The sequence below is a fragment of the Periplaneta americana genome, chromosome 6 (assembly GCF_040183065.1).
Source record: "Periplaneta americana isolate PAMFEO1 chromosome 6, P.americana_PAMFEO1_priV1, whole genome shotgun sequence".
NCBI classification, from domain to species: domain Eukaryota; kingdom Metazoa; phylum Arthropoda; class Insecta; order Blattodea; family Blattidae; genus Periplaneta; species Periplaneta americana.
Genome location: NC_091122.1, coordinates 15,802,666 through 15,822,661, shown reverse-complemented (window position 1 = coordinate 15,822,661; position 19,996 = coordinate 15,802,666). Strand labels below are relative to the sequence as shown.

Here is a 19,996-nt window from a genome sequence, read left to right as displayed (position 1 = left end):
ATGCAGAACCCAAATCACGTAAAGTTACATTGAATATGATCTATCATATGAAAATGAAAAGGACACACAAGAAAATTAATAAGTCCACACAGATGTTAGGAATATTGAATAATACTCTAAAACCTAATTTAGTACAGAAATCCTCTCAAGTCATAATATAATATAATATAATATAATATAATATAATATAATATAATATAATATAATATAATATAATATAACATAATATAATATAATATAATATAATATAATATAATATAATATAATATAATATAATATAATATAATATAATATATTTTCGTCCTTTATATACTTTTATATGGTACCTAATTAAATTCAGACTGTCAAGCAAAAGGACAAACAAGGATAAAAAATAGCTTAAATGAAAATTTTCAGAATCCACTCTTCTGAATTTGAGTAGGAACAAATACACCCTAGAGAAATTGAAGGCTGAATCTATTGGAAACAAAATTAACAATTAAGAATCTACTTGACTACACCATGTCTCTAGAATGAATGACACTAGACAGAGAACACAGATGGCCAGGCAAACCTTTTAAATGATTGTTGGATGGAGAGAATCAGGTCTACAAAGGTGTAATTCATAAAGTAGGATGATGATGTTTAAAATAGTTGAGATATGTCTATAACATGTAGAATAATGGACACTCGAAGGAAGCATTCGAATGTAAACCAGAAGGAAGGAAGACTAGAGGTAGACCAAGTGCAAGATGGGTGGATGGGGTGGAGTGTGATTTGAGAAAAATCGGTGTCAGAAGATGGAAGAAACAAGTTGAAGATAGTAAGATGTGGCAGGCGTGTAAGGCAGCCATGGTTCTACAAGAACTGTAGTGCTATTCCAGCCAATGAACTTAGAGAGCTTGTCCTGTTGAGAGTGGTGCTTTTTGTTCTGTTCTTATACGAGTTATTTTACTGTAGTTTACTATAGTTGTGGTTATTCTGCATTAGTGAATTGGAAAACGAGTGTTTTATACAAACAAACCTGTCCAGAATATTTTGTTTAAAGTTTACCAACATTTCTTCAGTTCAAAACATTATGATGACCATACTCAAAAGTTCCTAAAAATAATGTATTTCTTTCTTCATAGAGTTTCTCTTGCTACAACTAATATGATACTTAAATACTCTTCCAAAACAGTTCAGAACTATCAATCGTGTATTAACATATGATCAAAACAGTTACAAAAATCATACAACTTTAAGTATTCTGCATTAACTTATCTTCCATCCCAGTGTCTCTTTCTCTTCTCGCGCTCCTTATGTTATGATGAGGGAGGAACAATAGGCCTATTAAGGCTTAAGTGTTCAGCACAACTTAACATATTTCTGCTTCTATTTCTCTTTCTAAAATATATAAGAATCAATATGAATCAAGATAAAAATCTCCATGTTAAGTTACAAAATAGCAACCAAAATATGTAGTGTTATCAACACCATGCACTGCATTACTTTACAAATTGTGGAGTGTTTTATAATGGAGTTTGAATGGGTTAGGTGTATGAAACAACATAAGAAAGCATGCTTCTTTTAATATACAATACCCTTAATCTGAAAACAACCAAAAACCCTAACTTTACAGTCATGAGTGAAGACTTTTATCAAACGATTTGCTCACTTGAGGCTCCAAAATTTTCACAATAAAGTTATATTTTTTACTTTGGAATGAAAATTTGTGGACAAATATTTTGAACCTTGTAACAGAGACTTCTCTCACTTCCTTCTCATTTTCACTTTTCCTATCACAATCACTTGCTCATGCTCAAGTTAGTGTTAGCTTGATTGTTATATACAATCAAAGAGCATGTGTTTCATGTTCGTAAAACGGGTTAGCTTAAACAGTGCCAAACGACATTTTGGAGCATTTTATGGATGAAATTTACAGATTTACCATCAAAATTCCATATCCAGAAATTAGTAACAAAATCAGAGACAACTGCAAGCCTTATCAAAATATATTAGGGAGGCCAGAAGTCAAGTGCACAATATCAGATATAAAGGATTACTGATTGCAGACATCACCATCAAAATCATTCATGAGGCTTTGTCAATATACTATTCTTCCAAATTCTGCGTGTGAAAAGCAAAATTGCGACCATATTACGTTAAACAACTGCTTCCGGGTCACAAAGGCCCGCATGCACAGTCAACGCCAAGCTAGTCTCAAGACTGTCCCAAGATCAAGAACAGGTCAAGACCGGTCTCAATTTTCGTATGCACAATCGCCTTCTCCATCCTGTCTTGGTCTTGAGACAATCCTGGGGCCGTGCTGAGAATATTAGCTTTGAAACAGAATGTTTTCATACATTTATGTCGTCATTGCTGATCACGTGATCAGTCTCCGCAAATTAGCATTGTGCGAGATTGTAAACACCAAAAATGTCGGTCGAACACAAATTATAAACTTCAGAGAAGAAATTATTATTAATTATTATTAATTGATTTAGTGGCTAAGCATAAAATATTAGAAGATAAAAGGACAGATACAATTTCTTTATCCAAAAAGAAAAAAAACCTCGGAGGACGTATGCAATGCATACAACCAAGAAGCGAATGTTACGAAGGTAAGTTAAATTTCGTTTAGTTTTGTTCTTACGTAGTTATTTATTATCGAATTTCAATAATAGGAAGATCACAACCTGTCCTTGATTCTTCAGTCAGCAATAGTACCGGTAGGCCTAACATAAATACGGTACCATTTACGATGACAGTTCATTTGTGAATCTGTAGCGTTTTTAAAACTGCTCATCACAGTAAAAATCTAACGCATTTTCATTGTTTATCAAATATTTTCTTGGCAACCGTGGTTTATGTTCAATGGTATATTAATTTCCAGTCCTCAGAAACTCGACGAAATCGTCATCAGCTGTAAAATAGTCACCATTTTTGTCCTCACAGTTCCCTGAGATCGTCCCAAGACCGGTCATTGGCAGTCTTGGCCCAGTCTCAACGAAATCCTAACAACATCTCAAGCCCAGCTTGCATACGAATTCTGTGTCGCTGTCTCGAGACAATCTCAAGACCGGTCTCAAACTCGACTGTGCATACGGGCCAAAGTGTTTGGTTCTCAAAAAGAACCATTTCCAGCATGATATGTGACACAGATCAATTTTGCGAAGTGTAAGGTGTGTATGTATGATTTTCATTCCAAACTAAAACTATATAAGCCTTATTGACTTTACTAAGAAAGAGTTGAGGTCTTTAGTGAGCAAATCACTCTACAGAAGACAAAAAAGTGAATATGCTAGCAATGCACGTTAGTTCACTCAAAGGAATTTCTCAACACACCATAATTACATACATGTGCCTGCTCAAATGCTGGGGTTCCTGAAAACTAAAACCATCAATGGTAAGATAATCCGTTTCTAAAAAGGAGAAGTATACTGAAATATTGATTACGTCATAAAGATGGAATTATAACAAATTTATTTTAATATTATAGAAAATTTTTCCATGAAATGTCAGTATTTAACAAGTACAATCCTAGTTTTTCAACTTTCGACGAACCCAACTGAATGACTGACACTGTATTCAATACTTTGTGCTGACTACTTACTCACTTACCTACAAATGGCTTTTAAGGAACCCACAGGCTCATTGCTGCCCTCACATAAGTCAGACATGGGTCCCTATCCTGAGCAAGATTAATCCAGTCTCTACCACCTCCCTCAAATACATTTTAATATTATCCTCCCATCTACGTCTCAGCCTCTCCAAAGGTCTTTTTCCCTCTGGCCTCCCTCCCAACTAACACTCTACATGCATTTCTGGATTTGCCCATACGTGCTACATGCCCTGTCCATCTCAAACGTCTGGATTTAATGTTCCTAATTATGTCAGATGAAGAATAATATAATGCGTGCATTTCTGCATTGTGTAACTTTCTCTGTTCTCCTGCAACATCATCCCTCTTAGCTCCAAATATTTTCCTAAGAATCTTATTCTCAAACACCCTTAATCTCTGTTCCTCTCTCAAAGTGAGAGTCCAAGTTTCACAACCATACAGAACAATCTGCAATATAACTGTTTTATAAACCCCAACTTTGAGATTTTTTGACAGCAGACTAGATGACAAAAGCTTTTCAGCCGAATAATAACAGGCATTTCCCATATTTATTCTGTGTTTAATTTCCTCCTGAGTGTCATTTATATTTGTTACTGTTGCTTCAAGATATTTGAATTTTTCCACCTCTTTAAAGGATAAATCTCCAATTTTTATGTTTCCATTTCGACAATATTCTGGTCACGAGACATAATCATATACTTCGACTTTTCGGGATTTACTTCCAAACCTATCGCTTTACTTGCTTCAAGTAAAATTTCCGTGTTTTCCCTAATTGTTTGTGGATTTTCTGCTAACATATTCACGATAAATTAAACTATGCACATGACTGAAAAGCCTAACATTATTTTTCCATAATTAAATGCAAGATTTTATGGATTCATAAATATTAACAACTCTAGAAATATTAATTTAGATACTCTCTAGCAGTAGGTTCAATATTTCGAAAGAAGACAATTTTGGTATAGCCATATTTCAGAAATTTGTAATTATTTAATCAGACAACTTCCATAAATATTAGTCTTCCTGTATACTGATCTAACACACTGTAAACAACATAAAAATATTTCATTAAGAAGTAGACACTTGGCTTTGCAATCACGTGCAATTTAGTATCTCAGACATTTCAGAACTATGACAGAGTGCATGCTCAAGGCTGAAATGATTGCCAACTGCACGGGATCCATTATGGTTGGGCTAGACAAGCATAACAATGTCTAAGAAAATTTCACGAATTTCAGTATACTTTCTCTCTGAAGTCCTTATTTGCTTATTTTATTCACCATTTTTAATTTCCGAACTCAAATCATCCTTAAATTAAATACTCATAGTTCACATAATATGAACAATAATATTTTCCAAACTTACCATTTCTACTGTTGTAAACTTTACACACCCTTTGGAAGGGCTGTGGAGTTGGAAACTCATGTACTGAATGAAAATACTCAGAAAACCTGGCCTCTAGCTCTGTACAGGCGGAAGAGGGCCCATTTCGTATTGATGTATTACGAACAGGAGGGGGAGGGGGCGCAGAACTTGGAACCTGTAAGCAATTTTTCAACAGTGTCAACACACAGTACTGTCTAAAGCATCGTACACAAAATGTTTCTAAATACTTCTGCATAAAATTAGGATACAATGGATATAGATCCAGCAAGATTAAAATGTTTACTTATTATGTAGTAGTTGCATAATTAATCATGCTTTTCACTTCCAGAAACTATTTGGAAACAATGATAATTTTAGAATACTACAGAAATTACATTGTAATTACTAATTACTAAGAATTAGAAACATGTTCACATAGACTTCAGGACTCAAATGATCTCAGAAACAAGTTTCTTATGTTGCCAGTGTAACTCTGTCAACCAGTCTTTTAAAACTTTTAAAATTAAATTAGAAAGTTACTAACTGGTATACTTACTGCTGGAGCCAGTCTTGTCTGTAGTGATGGGGGAGGAGGCGCAGGAGACGTTCTGTGTGGAGGTGGCGGGGGTGCAGAAGTGGGAGGAGGTGGTGGAGGACATAATGGAGGGTTCACCGCACTGCCCATCGGTCGTGAAGGGGGTGGCGGTGGTCGAGCCACTGGAGGTCTCATTGGTGGTGCTACTCCAGGTCGATTAGAACCTGAAGACGGGGTTGGGGGCGGAGGCGTCGAGGGGGGCGGTTGGGGTGCAGCTGGCTTCATTCCATGGTGATTTAAGTTCGAGGGCAGTGTGGCAGTCCTAGGAGGTGGCGGAGGATTTGTACGATACTGATGCAACGAGTCCTGGGATTGGTGGAATGATGGTAAACCAGCATTGCCTCCTCCACGGTAATTCCCCAGATTTTTCGAAGAAGGAGGGAAGGGGGGTCCGTGTGGAGGGGCGACAGGCGGTGAACGTGGCACACGCATGCTGTGAGCACGGGTTACCGGAACCCGATTTGTGATTCCTGCAGCACCATTCACCACTTGCTTCTTTGGTGGTGGAGAAGGTTTACTGGAAATGTTGGTGGTGTTGGGAGCAATACCGGGAGGTTTGGGTGCCAGGTTTGGCTTGCCATATCCTCCGACTGGAGGTTTACTAGGCAGGGAAGGGGGCCCTCCTCCACCATGAAGGAAGCTCCGGTTGTTTACTTGATCGTGACTGTTGAAGCTGTTACTGCCACTACGACCACCTAATAACGACCCACTGCCTGTTAAAACTGAATCCGAAGCACTCTGCAACAAATCGTAAAAACGGATTGAATTAAATTCTAATTTCAATACTCTTCTTCTTCAAGGTTACACATAAATATTGATGACTCCAAACTGATTGAAAGATGTGCAGGAGCTGGTGTCTATTGCCAATTGTTTTCACACTACATACAATTAGGTCAACACAAAACAGCCTTTGATGGGGAATACTTACTGCTGTAAACAACTGTCAAATCGACCACACATACCAGACAGTACACAGTATAAGAAGAATCAGTAGGGACAACTCTTGTCGGCACCTTTGATGTTGTTGGTACTAAATTCAAGCTCAGTAAGGTCTAGTTCTCAATGAATACAACTATGTCGCTAATATCAAACCACTTTCAAAATATTAGTAAAATATTTATATATTTATTTTATTGGTCAGTAATACGAATAATCTTGTGTGTATTATCTATCATTAATATTATGTCGCTAGGAAGTCAAAATACTTATATCCATTATTGACGTTCATGTTCACACTTCACCGCAACAGACGCCATGATTTATTATGTTGTACTTGGATCAATTTTACCAACATAAGCCTCAAACAGTGACTTGAACGTTAGCGTCAATTAGTGACTATTTTCATGATGATTGCATACGGAAGTAATTATTATTATGGTTACATTGCCATTCCTTTGCCTCATGTCTTTAAAATTATTAAAAGATGAGTAATGAATTTTTCAGTTAATATTAAATTATGCCAGCCTGTCGTAGATGGAGATCCATCTGGTGGAGGTTCCAGACAATACACCCGGTTTCGTGACATGCGCACTCAGAATTTGTTCCTACGAAATGGCTTAGGTGTCTTTACTGTATGTTCTCTATACTGTGGACAGTATAGACTCAAAAGCTGCAATACAAGCCATCACGTCACCCAAAACAGCTATCTCCAAAGAAATCAGGGAATGCAGAAATCTCATCAATTTATTTAACCAACGACAGAAAACAATAGTTCTTCAATGGATCCCCGCACACTGTGGTATTACTGGCAATGAAATGGCAGATCAGATAGCATCAATCATTCAACAGCCAAAAGGAAATGTTTCATACCATCCATAGCCACAACCGTCAAGAACAGGGTCAAGCAGCAATTTCATACAGAACTAGCAGAATGCACAAAGGAAGAACCTAGCTGATGACGCCCCAATGAATGCAAGATGAACAGCAGTTGCACATTCCCGAATGGCTACAGGACACGACTGTCTTGTCTCTCATTTACACAGAAATCAAATTCTGGACAGCCCTCTTTGCAATATACAAGAAGATATGAACAGTCTCATCTTCAACACTGCCCTGCACTCTGCTCAACAAACATCTAGGATAATATTGGGAAGCACATGCAAAATTCTCTTCCTAATACTTTTTTTTTTTCGTGTTCACATTGTATGTTTTAATCAATCAATCTTCTTAATGTATCTAGCTGTTTGCTGACAACATAAAGTCCACTATAGTCCCTGTAGTCTATTTAGTTCTTGTTTTCATGAGAAATTAGGGGTATTTTGATCAGTGTTCATTAAAGATGCCTGTTGCTAGTAGCCAGAGTTAGGTTATAGTCAATATATACTGCAGGGCTGTGTCTTCTGCAACTGGTACTAATGATTTTAATTTACTTCTTTTGTGGTTTATGGATGGACAGTATGGAAGAATCATCATGATTATTACACCACAGAAAAGTGGGATTATCAGAAATGTGAAATCAGTGTAGGTACAATTATGTGACAACGTGAGAATGGCCATTGGTCAAGTTCTAAGCTGCATTAGATAAAAAAAATAATAAATAAATAAAAATTATAATTTCAAGTGTTACTTTTTGAACAAGAATATAAAAGAAAAAGAATGGTCCTATGTATCTACAGACTGCTTAAAAAATGTTAATACTGAAGCCTACATGCAGAGTTTGTACATGTTGTACAGACTCGAATTCTGTTTCTGGGTCTGTACATAAATTGAAGTCATAACATCTTTAAAGCCATCTGCCATTTTACAACCAAATAATTGGTTAAATTAGTTATTTACTTGAATAAAATGAAAAATGAAAATACAAATATATAATAAAAAACAAAATAGAGTGCAAAATCACAACACAATAATAACAAACGAAAGAAAGAGAATACACATTCCTTTCCACTGAGGTTCAAAATTATTAGAAGTTTCTTACAAAATATATATATATATATATATATATATATATATATATATATTACCATTAATTACAATATCATTGTATTCGAACATATGCTGAAACGATTTGATTGTGCTTTCTTATACAGATTGTAAACTTCATTAGTACCGGTAGCTGTTGTATTTTGGGTATTTTGTACATTAACCTAGCATAACATAATTGTTATTGTGACATGATCACTCTGTGTAATTCTGTTCTTACCGTAGGCATAGTGGGTTTCTGGGTAGATGGTGGTGGCTGAGGAGGAGGCCCTCTGTTCTTTATATCACCTGGGAAAGGCCTTCGGACTGGCTCTTGACTCTAAACAGAAACACCAATTCATTCAATGTTTATAATTTTCAGCACAAGTGTAAAAGAAAAAATAATAAAACTAACAGCAAGAGAAACAAGATTTTTGGGTTCAAAAAATACAGAACTAGTAAAATAGTAGCTTCCTAAAATGTATTACAACTTCAAAACATTCCTGTTACCAACACCAATGCTTTTATGTTATATAACTCTATCAGTGTTACTTAGTTTCTTACAATAGGCCAATTTTATCAGTTTTTCTTATCCTCTTCCAGACAAGATATTATTCAATTGAATGATTCAGTGACTGAGCAAACATCCACTAATGAAAACTGTTTGCAATTGTTTAGAAAATCATAAATGTCATATTTACATTATGTACGTGGTAAATCGATAATTTTGTGGATTATTGTCTGTAAACATCAATGACACAAATATGGCATCTTATTCATACCCATTCTCCAAGAATCTCCAGCATATACAATGCACAAATACATTCCGAAATAAAATACACAATAAGTGACAAACATTCAAAGATCTATGAAACTGGCTCCACTACAGGAGTAACTTCATAAAACCATGGGTTTTACTTAAGGTTTTGCTGGTCTCTGAACCATTCGATTCTTTAAATGTCATGATCAAATGTTTAAAACAATAGTGAAATGTTTATGTAAAATAAAATTTGATGCTACACCACTTAATAAAGGCAAGCATTTCCCTAGTAATGTAATAGCAAATTTCCCAACACTATCAATACTTCTTACAAGGCAAATCATAAACAGATGAATTTAGAGTTTTCAATATGTGTTGAGAATATGTCAGACATTTCAGAAATAATGAAAGTTGTACTGTCCACGATGTGATTGAAGGACTCCTACTCTATTAGATCTATTATGCCAGGACCATTTGTTCCTGTTAAAAAAGGTAAAGGTATCCCCGTAACATGCCATGAAGGCACTTGGGGGGCATGGAGGTAGAGCCCCATGCTTTCCATGACCTCGGCACTAGAATGAGGTGGTGTGGTCGGCACCACGCTCTGACCGCCTTTTACCCCCGGGAAGAACCAGGTACTCAATTTTATAGGAGGCTGAGTGAGCCTCGGGGCCGTTCTGAAAGTTTGGCAACGAGAAAAAAATCCTGTCACCACCTGGGATCGAACCCCGGACCTTCCAGTTCGTAGCCAGCTGCTCTACCAACTGAGCTACCCGGCCGCCCATTTGTTCCTGTTAATGAGGCATAATGGACCCTACATAGTAGGCACATCCTTTAGACCTTTGACAGTAAAACTCTGATAATGGAATATGTAAATAGTTCCAAAATTTCGGAAACATTAATACCAAAACATATAACTAAGAACCCAAAATTCTTATTCTGAACAAAACCACACTGAAAGCCTAAAATCTCACTTCATAACTATATCGAAATCTCAGTACTGAAATACCCAGCCATGCAAGCAATCAAAATATAACTACACAAGAAATTATTTACAGGAAATTCCTGGATCAACAAAACAAAGTGACTCTCTTCAATAACTTAGCTACCAGTAACACGTTTTTGAGTTACAACAATTTCTTTTTCAACAAATTACCCACAAAAAGTAAAAATCATATAAAATATCAGTAAAGTAATAATATAAAACAATTGCGACAAAAAATGACACACATAATATATTACATTTTATTTTTGTTGGATACATTTATAGACAAGCTCCTTTTTTTTATGAAGCATGACGAATGAAAGCTAACTTCCCTCCAAAACATTAAAGATTTATTCAAAAATGTTTCTTAGATAGGCCTATCTTGATTTACAAAATGACACAGAAAATTAGCAGATATATTAGAACGAAACTAAATAAAGAAATATCGTAAATGACTACGGAATTTCAAAAGAACTATAGAATAATTAAATTTTGTTATGATTCTATTATGTCAATTTTATTACTGCTATTTTTTGCAATATATAAATTTAATCACATCAATTTCTTCTTTCAACACTTGTCACTTACATGGAATTGATACTATTCACTTTGTCCACAAACAAATTAGTACAATTTTAATATCAGGGAAATAATTTTTACACATCTTTTAAATACATATTATATATATATATATATATATATATATATATATATATTATATAGTAGGTTAATTTACGACGCTTTATCAACATCTAAGGTTATTTAGCGTCTGAATGAGATGAAGGTGATAATGCCGATGAAATGAGTCCGGGTCCAACACCGAAAATTACCCAGCATTTGCTCATGTTGGGTTGAGGGAAAACCACGAAAAAAACCTCAACCAGGTAACTTGCCCCAACCGGGAATCGAACCCAGGCCACCTGGTTTCGCAGCCAGACGCGCTGACCGTTACTCCACAGGTGTGGACTCTATATATATATATATATATATATATATATAATTATTTTGTATCTGCTTCCAATATTTTATTTGTAATTTATAAACTCTCAAGTTTTTTCAATATTAGAACCAATCAGAACAACATCATATGTGAATTAAAAATGTAATATAAAATCTGACCCATACCAAAAAGCATGCATAATAAAATAAAAAGGGTAACTATTACTAACCACTATATACAAGTGTAACCCTACCTGTGGTTGGTCGAACTTGAATCCTGGTCTATTGAGCACAGACTTTGGACTTTTCGGAGGAACACCATGCTGGTTGTGACCACGTCCAGAGTAAGCAGATGGCATGTGCACCCTACTGTGACCACGTCCAGAGCTAGCAGTAGGTACGTGCGCCCTAATGCTTACTCCTTTCTACCATGCAATGTCAAGTTCAATTAATCAAACATGCTCATGCGTACACACCATGGACTCTCAGTTACCCACCAAACACTTTATATTCATCTATAGACAGGCTTATCTAAATATCAATTTCAAAACTAATCATTTTTTTAAAACACACTACATGCTTTTTTAAAGGCAACTGATTCAACTGGCTCTATGTTTTAATTACTGTAACACTTTGTGAACATTGTGAGATGTAGTCTATGTTCAGATTCACTTGTGTAACACATGTTGTACAGTAGTGGCAAAAAAAAACCTGACCGACCCTTGTAGCTGATTTCAGAGCCTTGTTCACTCCAGAGCACGATAGACTGGTAACTAAGACTTTCGTGGTTCGAATCCTGCCTGGGAAGGAAACTTTGTTTTGTTCCTTATTCAAATTTATTCCCAATACTTTTTGATTGCAGCGGTATTTTACTACTTAATTAACTTATTATTCCCAGAACATGAATTTTACCAGCAATCTTTTCAGTTCTTGTTTTTCATGAGAAATGAGGGATATTTTGATCAGTGTTCATTATAGATGCCTGTTGCTAGTAGCCAGAGTTGGGGTGTAGTCAATATATACTGCAGGGCTGTGTCTTCTGCAACTGGCACTGATGATTTTAATTTACTTCTATTGTGGTTTATGGATGAACAGTATAGAAGAATGTGTTCCAGATCTTCATCATGATTATTACACCACAGACAAGTAGGAGTATCAGAAAGGTGAAATCGGTGTAGGTATAATTGTGTGACTATGTGACCTGTTCTGGCTCTTGTTAAAAATGTTTGAACATGTCTGGGCAAGTTTTTGTACATTTCCAGGTCATCTGGTTTCTCTTGAACAGACTGTAAAATTTTTCCTTTGTCAGAGGAGAGCCAATTGTTGATCCATAGGTTTATAAAATGAGACCTTACTGAAGCAAAGGCACTGGACAAAGATATCACTTGAAGAGTTCTTGGTTTCAAATGAGTATATGCAGTACATATGTGTTTACTTTAGAACACAAACTACAAAAGCCATACGAAAATAAAGGAGGAAATTAGAAAAGATGACCTAATCCAAGTACTTGGGAAAAATAAAACCCACGCTGTGCCAATTACAGGACCTTGTGTGAATTTGTAAACTTTCAATTCACAAAAATTAAAGAAGCTTGGATAGTGAAATTATACTATAAACACACAAAAATATACTTAAATTTTGAGAGAGTAAGTAGTTAATCTAATTTCAGTAAATCATTTATAAATTGAAGTGCAAATATAACCAACAATAAGTTCAAATAAAAGGTAGAAGGTAAAGGTATCCCCATAACATGCCATGAAGGCACTTGAGGGGCATGGCGGTAGAGCCCCATGCTTTCCATGACCTTGCCACTAGAGTGAGATGGTGTGGTCGGCACCATGCTTTGTCCGCCTTTTACCCCCGTGAAAGACCCGGTACTCAATTTTATAGAAGGTTGGGTGAACCTCGAGGCCATTCTGGAAGTTTGGCAACGAGAAAAAATCCTGTCACCACCTGGGATTGAACCCCGGACCTTCCAGTCTGTAACCAGCTGACAATAAGTTCAAATATGCATCATAAATGATGTCTCTCCTTATGAACTATATTTTGTGTCATGCTTGTGTGCATGGGGAAAACCACTGACAAGGAAAGTTTAATGTTCCTGTATGTCAGCTGTTGAAGGGAGGAAGCTCGATACCACAAGCTTCAGCTGACCGAACTCAGTACAATAAAAATGTCCTTGAACATTTCCTTCTTTAGCAATGCAATTAAAATATGCTACGTGCAGTGTTTGAATTGAAGAGGGGGAAGCTGGGGAATTCCTCTCTTCTGCATTTTTTCCCCAACTTCTGCATTCCTGTGTTCAATCCCAATCGGTGAAAGAAAATTTCCCTCTTTGAATATATGTTTTAATATTATCAGTACCACACTGGCCTGAATAGCGATATTTTTCCTGAAATTGCATTATCGACAATTTACTTTTATTTTCTGTGTGACGGTCAAAACATTTTCTCCTCTAGAGTGAATCTGCCGTAGTGAGCTTTATTTAGAATGTCGTTTGTAAACATAACCAGGACTTTTACATATGCCAGGAATGCTGTACATTTGTTGCTTTCCAAAATGTTTGTTGCTATTATTGTACACAACAAACGTGTTAAAAATAATATTTTTCCTGCAGATCCACTCCACTCAGCCTGTGCCTCGTTTTGCAAACATCAATACTCATAAAATAAAATGTAATTTTTAACACTTGTAACTATTAAAACATTAGAGGAATTAAAATCTAAACATAATAGACTGAAAATCCAAAAACTGAAATTTCTGTTATCTCACAATAGTCCACATTAAACATCTTTCTTTCATTAATATTTCATGGAATAGTTTACCCAGAAAGATTATTTTAAATTAGTAAAAAAAATTTAAATAATTTGTTCATGTGAAACTAGTTTCTTTTGAACTCTTCAATTCATTAATTCAAATAACACTCTCAGAGAATAGTATCTACTGTATATTAAATGTACAACCTTAGTGGAATTAATTACAACTCCTCATAATTTGACCATTAACTGAGTACCTGTGACCTCAGTGGTGATGGCAACCACCCACTGTACGGATACTAAAGGAGCAGAGATGTGGGAAATGATTAGCAGGTATTTACAGAAACATCTCGACATGTGACTCACTGGCAAAGTTGCAGGCAATTCAGTTTATGAAGTTTGTACTTGCTTACAATTGTGTCACAAAAATTACTCGCTCTTGTCCCACTACACACTCAAATAATGCACGATTTATACAATGGTTAACTGAGAGTCCCAATACTACAATGCCGTAACTCAAAACCAATAAATATAAGCATAGCAAGTAATATACAGCAACTACAGTAGATGAGAGGTAGTCAATTCACGACACTTGCAACTCCAGTACAAGGGAGACACCATAAAAAGCAGTGCATTGGGAACACTAGCTAACCACAATTTATATTGATTTCTCTCAATCCTCGAGTACTTGAAAATTAACTTTACAATTCACAATAATTTCAAAATCTGTATTAATGCGCACACAGTTCAGTGTTTAACAGTTATTTACTTTGAATCATCCTGCAAACAAGTAGGATGTATTCTAAAACAAAATTGTAACAAGAGCATAAAAGTGTATAATCACAAATTCAAACAAAAAATATATAATTTTCATAACACAATAGTTACGTTTCAAAAAAAAAATAAATTGCAATGCAGATTATTAAGTAAAAGTTTGTAGCTTCTTTTTACATTAAATCCCGGTTTCATAATCCCTACTAAGTCAAAATTTCAATGATAAAGTATTAACACATTACTTACATCACTATGGCAGAAATGGAACACTGTTACCATTTGTGCAATAACCACAATTGAAATGGTATAAACAACTCATACAACAGATTCTTTCTACTTCTCAAAATATAAAGTAGCAATAATTTATTTAATAATACTTAACACTTTTACAGAACTTATTTCATTATCTAACCAGCATACTTAAAATTTCCACCCTCCATCCAAATGCTATTAGTGAAAAGTGTAAACTGTATTTCTCGAAATACTGGCTAACAGGAAATAAAATAGATCTTCCAAATAATTAAAAGTGATACTACAGTTAGGGTAGATTTAAGTCCATGTACACTAAGCTTGCTTCAAACATGCTTCAGTTATGTCAATTAATTGTGAACGACTTTTTGTGATGAAAATTGTTCTATCCAATAGATGGCAGAATTTAACAGAAGGTACCTTGAGGTAATGTACAACAAATGACTAGGTGTGCTGCGTATTAAGTGAAAAATATATTCTCTTTTTCCTAAAACTTACAGTGACTTTCTCGAGTTCTCAATTGCCTTTTCAGCCTGCCTACTGTACCTTTTCTAGATTTACAGTGCTTTTTTGCCTGCCTACTTTAAGTACTATAAATGTCTAACATCCGGGCTCTAGATATGATAAATTTATTATTTTCACTGTTAAGTATTTCACAGGATTTTATATGCCCTTCTTACTGGCAAACTTAATGCATAACGACCATACCTCTCCTATCAATTTAACTTATCAGTTCAAATAAAATGTGTCCCAAGATGTTTATTCATAGGCAAAGGATAGATTAATATAAATGTAATGTTTGTCAATATGTAGCTTATTTAAGCTATGATTTTTAGATATGACAATGTACACTTACAACAAAGAAAATTTCGACAAGATAAATGTGCTGGAAAATCTTAGGAATTTCTACTAAATATTTTAACCAACATGCATAGTTAGCAACATGTTCCCAATCTCTCTTGTGGAGTCGCTAAAAAAGTCACTGATTCTACACACACCACAAATCAAAACCAGAACTACGTGACAGAATGCAATGATCACATTTACTCCCTGCACTTTGAAATCATTTTTAAAGAGGATAGAAGTAGATACAAGAAACAAGACATTAAATGCACTGATTGTGTAATAACCAGGAACATTTGGTTATCCTTCTATGATTGAGTACTGATACCAATGTCAGAAGATTCACAACATTCTTTGAGATTGAAATTTTCTTTACTAGACTAGTGTGTTATAGAGTGTTAGTTGGGAGACCGGAGGGAAAAAGACCTTTAGGGAGGCCGAGACGTAGATGGGAGGATAATATTAAAATGGATTTGAGGGAGGTGGGGTATTATGATAGAGACTGGATTAATCTTGCACAGGATGGGGACCGCTGGCGGGCTTATGTGAGGGCGGCAATGAACCTTCGGGTTCCTTAAAAGCCATTTGTAAGTAAGTAAGACTAGTGTGTAATTTTCAAGCGAATTAAAATCAATTCATTTTGTGGGAAACTCTTAATAAATGACGAATTACTTTAGATGTATAATAAAGTTGCATTTCATACCCACAAATAAAAAAAAAATTAATTACTCTCAACACAAAACAACTCTCAAAGGTATGCCACAACCCCAAAAGAGTTCAAATACATGCTACACCACATGACCAACAGAAAGACATTCTATACGAAGTATTTTATCAGTAAGGACATCTCTCACATTTTTGGTCTTGTAACATTTTCTCTCAATTTTCTAGCACTGTAGGATGAATAAGTGTTCTGACATCTGGAAAGTTCTCTATAAACCTTTTTCACACTTGTCAGGTAGAGTTAATATTATATGAGAAACATAAAGGCTCAGTTGTATAGTAAAGTGAAAAACATCCATTCTAATCACATAATTACCACAAAAGAAATTATAGTTTGTATTGACTGCCCCACCTACAGAAAGGCTTAAGTCCCTTCCATATGAATTGGGTTAGGTTTGTGTTACTGTAGTCTGTGTGACATTTTTATGAAATGAAGTATGGCTCAATGGTAAGGAAATAAAACAGACCAACTGTATTTGATGTTTTATATCTCACTCTCTGAACTAATCCAGACACATAAATTTGGTAATATTCCTTTAGCAATCACCTAAAATGTCTAACAATTTGTTGCACAGTTTCAGAATCACTCTAAATATGCCAACTCAATTAGTCTGAAAAAAAAAAATATATATATATATATATATTTATTTATTTATTTTCCTCCACAAAACAAATGTATTTTACATTTAGCAATATAATATATCAATTTTCTAGTTAATTTACATCTGATGCTTTATTTTAGAGCAGCTTCACTAAATCCTCAGGATTCCATGGCGAATGTTCAGTTCATCTATCTTTAACCAGCAGAATGGTTAGCTCCAATGATATTCACTTCTGACATTTATCCTCAAGACAAATTGTGAGTAAATGTGACACTGCACTTATACCCTTGATCCCAAAATTTTCTAAGCTACAAAAGAAAGCAAAGAAACAACAAAACCATTATCACTACATTAACAAAAACAATATTCAAAGTTTGACTCTGCATCAAAGGCAAGAGTGTTACATTTTATTAACTGTTTATTTAATGATGTTGTATGAACTGCGTAGTTATATAGAACTGGTGTAAATGGTGACAGGAAGATGAAATTTTGGTGAGATGAGAATACCAGCTCCCTTAATTACACACAGTGGCAGGAAGTCGTGTTAAAATCTCGATTGAACAGATCAATAACGAAAATGAACTGAGTGAGACAATTTACTGTTAGCAAAAAATCTCAATTCATCCAAAAAGGGAATGTAAATGCAAAGAAAAGAGTATGAAGAATAAGGATATGAAAAATGGGGAGGGAAGGAAAGAGATGAAGTAGCAGTGAAGTAAGATAAAGAAAAGTTTTCTATTTTGAGAAAGGTTTTGTATTGTATTTTCTGCTGTGGTAAAACACCATAAAACTATTGTGATTTTTGTGCATGTTAATTCATATATTTAAGTAACATTGGATTAAAAATCTGTTGCTTAATTCTGTCAAGTTGTAGATAAGAAAAATGGAAGTTAAGACTATTACTAAAAATATACAAACAAGGATATTTCTGAATTGACGAATATTTACTTAGACAATACTAGTTTCACATAATTTTTTTAACTAGAGTAATTGTTCCAAAAGAAACAAAATTTTACTTCTTTCAATAACGTCACAACCTAATGTAAACACATCAACCGAAAAAGTTTCAAAGTCATGACAAGCAAGACACTATAAGACAGAGATGAAGTCTTAATGTTTGATTTAAACGACAAAAATCCATCAAACAGCAGCCTTGAATGCCATGGAAAGCAATAGATGTGATGGGTAACAAGATCATATCAAATAAAAAAAAAAAAAAAAGTTCTCAATCAAATGCAATCAAAACTTTCATCAGCAAAATGATCTTCAATATTACAACAAAATTGTGTACAGAATATAAAAGACTACTTCTCGAAAACGGTATGCACGTATAAATTACATGTTCTAAAAGTAGGGCCTACTGTTAATTTTTTTAAATATGCATGCAACATATTTCTTTGTACTGTCATCACATAAAACTACGAATTTCACAAACTCGAGGGAAGGAGGAAAGGAAATCAATCAGCACAAAAAGAAAAGAATCAGTACAAGACACTTGAAATACAAATGATAATGCAGTAAACAAACGACAATAATGCTATCTAATCAAGATTCAATACAACGAAAAGTAGGAAACAAAGTAAACTAGTAAATACCTGCGAGGATGACAAATTAGGTCTTGTGTTGCCACTACTTTCCACTCCAGTGTTACGTAATTCAGACTGAGGTGCAGTGTTGCCACCTGCAAATTAAGAAATCCTTGCTATTAAGAAACTATTTATGTTCGATTTATTATCTGACAATAACTGGGAAAAAAAGAAAACACCAATAAAATTAATATGGCACAATATATTTGTAACTCTATTAATGAACAATTTAAACTTAAGACTCAGGTAGAGTAGACTATGAGAATGAAACAGAAAAGAAAAGAAGAAGCGGAATAATACATCACAAAACATAATTAAACATTCTGACATTTGGTTGCAAAACGGTATTTGTCGAATACAGGGGTGAGAGCCATTAATCCTTCCCATTGAAGGCTTTAAGGAACCAACCTGGACAAATACCCAATGTCCCATCCCTACCTTCCCGTGGTGCAGCTGTTAGTAAGCATAATTTTACAAGCTGAACTAAAGGGAGGGGCTATTCATCAATTAGCACTGGTCAGCTTGATGAGTTAATGACCGAATTTGGTACAATTTTCCTCTATTCAATACCTAATTCTCTCTTTACCCTTTCCTATCCAGTCCTCTGACTGAACTCTTACTTTCTTCGACCCCGACGGCATTAGAGCATTCGAGGCCTAGGGGTTCATTTCACTTTCCTTCCTACTTTTCTGTTCCTAGTGCTGACCTGCTATGGCACTAAAATCGTCCTCCAGTGGCTTAAGGAGGGAAAGTTGGTGATCAACAAGATCTCCCAACTAGGTCCAGTGGACCCGTCGACCATCGTCCAGACATTCTGGGGATTGTGTGTGAATGAAGTAGCCACCAAAACGTTAAAATATGGTGTTCACTTAAATCGGCTACAATTTGCCATTTAACTCAAATCAAGAAATAGATTCAGAACATCTCAAAATCTGTGCATCAGTGGCTAACCATGACAATATCTTTGAAAAATAATGGCGTGCAAGAGGTCAAATGACTTTATTGTCAAATGCCTGGCATTAAAAAACAACAACATTCTGAAATTTAGTTTTTCCACAGTTCAAATACACTGTTACTGATCATGTTACATATCTTGTTCACAAGAGGAGTATATATTGATATATATTGATTTATTGATATTAGCTCACAAAAGTACAAAATGATCTATATACAAAAGTAGTTACCAATAAATATACAATTTCCTAAACAAATTCATTTATCGCAAATCTCAGTAAGTAATTGTTCAAACTTGCACTTACGTCTAGTTTTAGTGCATGTTTAAACCAATCGTGATAACCATTAAGACTTTAAAACTTATTTATCTGCTCCTTTTCA

General features: G+C 35.0%; 1 protein-coding gene across 5 annotated transcripts in view; it reads right to left on the bottom strand.

Moving 5' to 3' along the window:
• The window catches only part of LOC138701047 (WAS/WASL-interacting protein family member 2-like), a 50,034-nt gene that overhangs the window by 17,962 nt on the left and 12,076 nt on the right, over positions 1 to 19,996 (bottom strand). For 3 of the 5 annotated variants that reach the window (XM_069827588.1, XM_069827586.1, XM_069827587.1), the window contains exons 4-8: positions 18,671 to 18,756; positions 11,383 to 11,553; positions 8,686 to 8,784; positions 5,505 to 6,281; positions 4,949 to 5,123 (exon numbers count right to left, since the gene is read on the bottom strand). In XM_069827588.1, coding sequence (XP_069683689.1) covers positions 4,949 to 5,123; positions 5,505 to 6,281; positions 8,686 to 8,784; positions 11,383 to 11,553; positions 18,671 to 18,756 — 1,308 coding nt within the window. Of the gene's footprint in view, positions 1 to 3,319; positions 3,353 to 4,948; positions 5,124 to 5,504; positions 6,282 to 8,685; positions 8,785 to 11,382; positions 11,554 to 18,670; positions 18,757 to 19,996 lie in introns of all 5 variants that reach the window. The other 2 variants (XM_069827589.1, XM_069827590.1) reach the window with 2 other exon arrangements.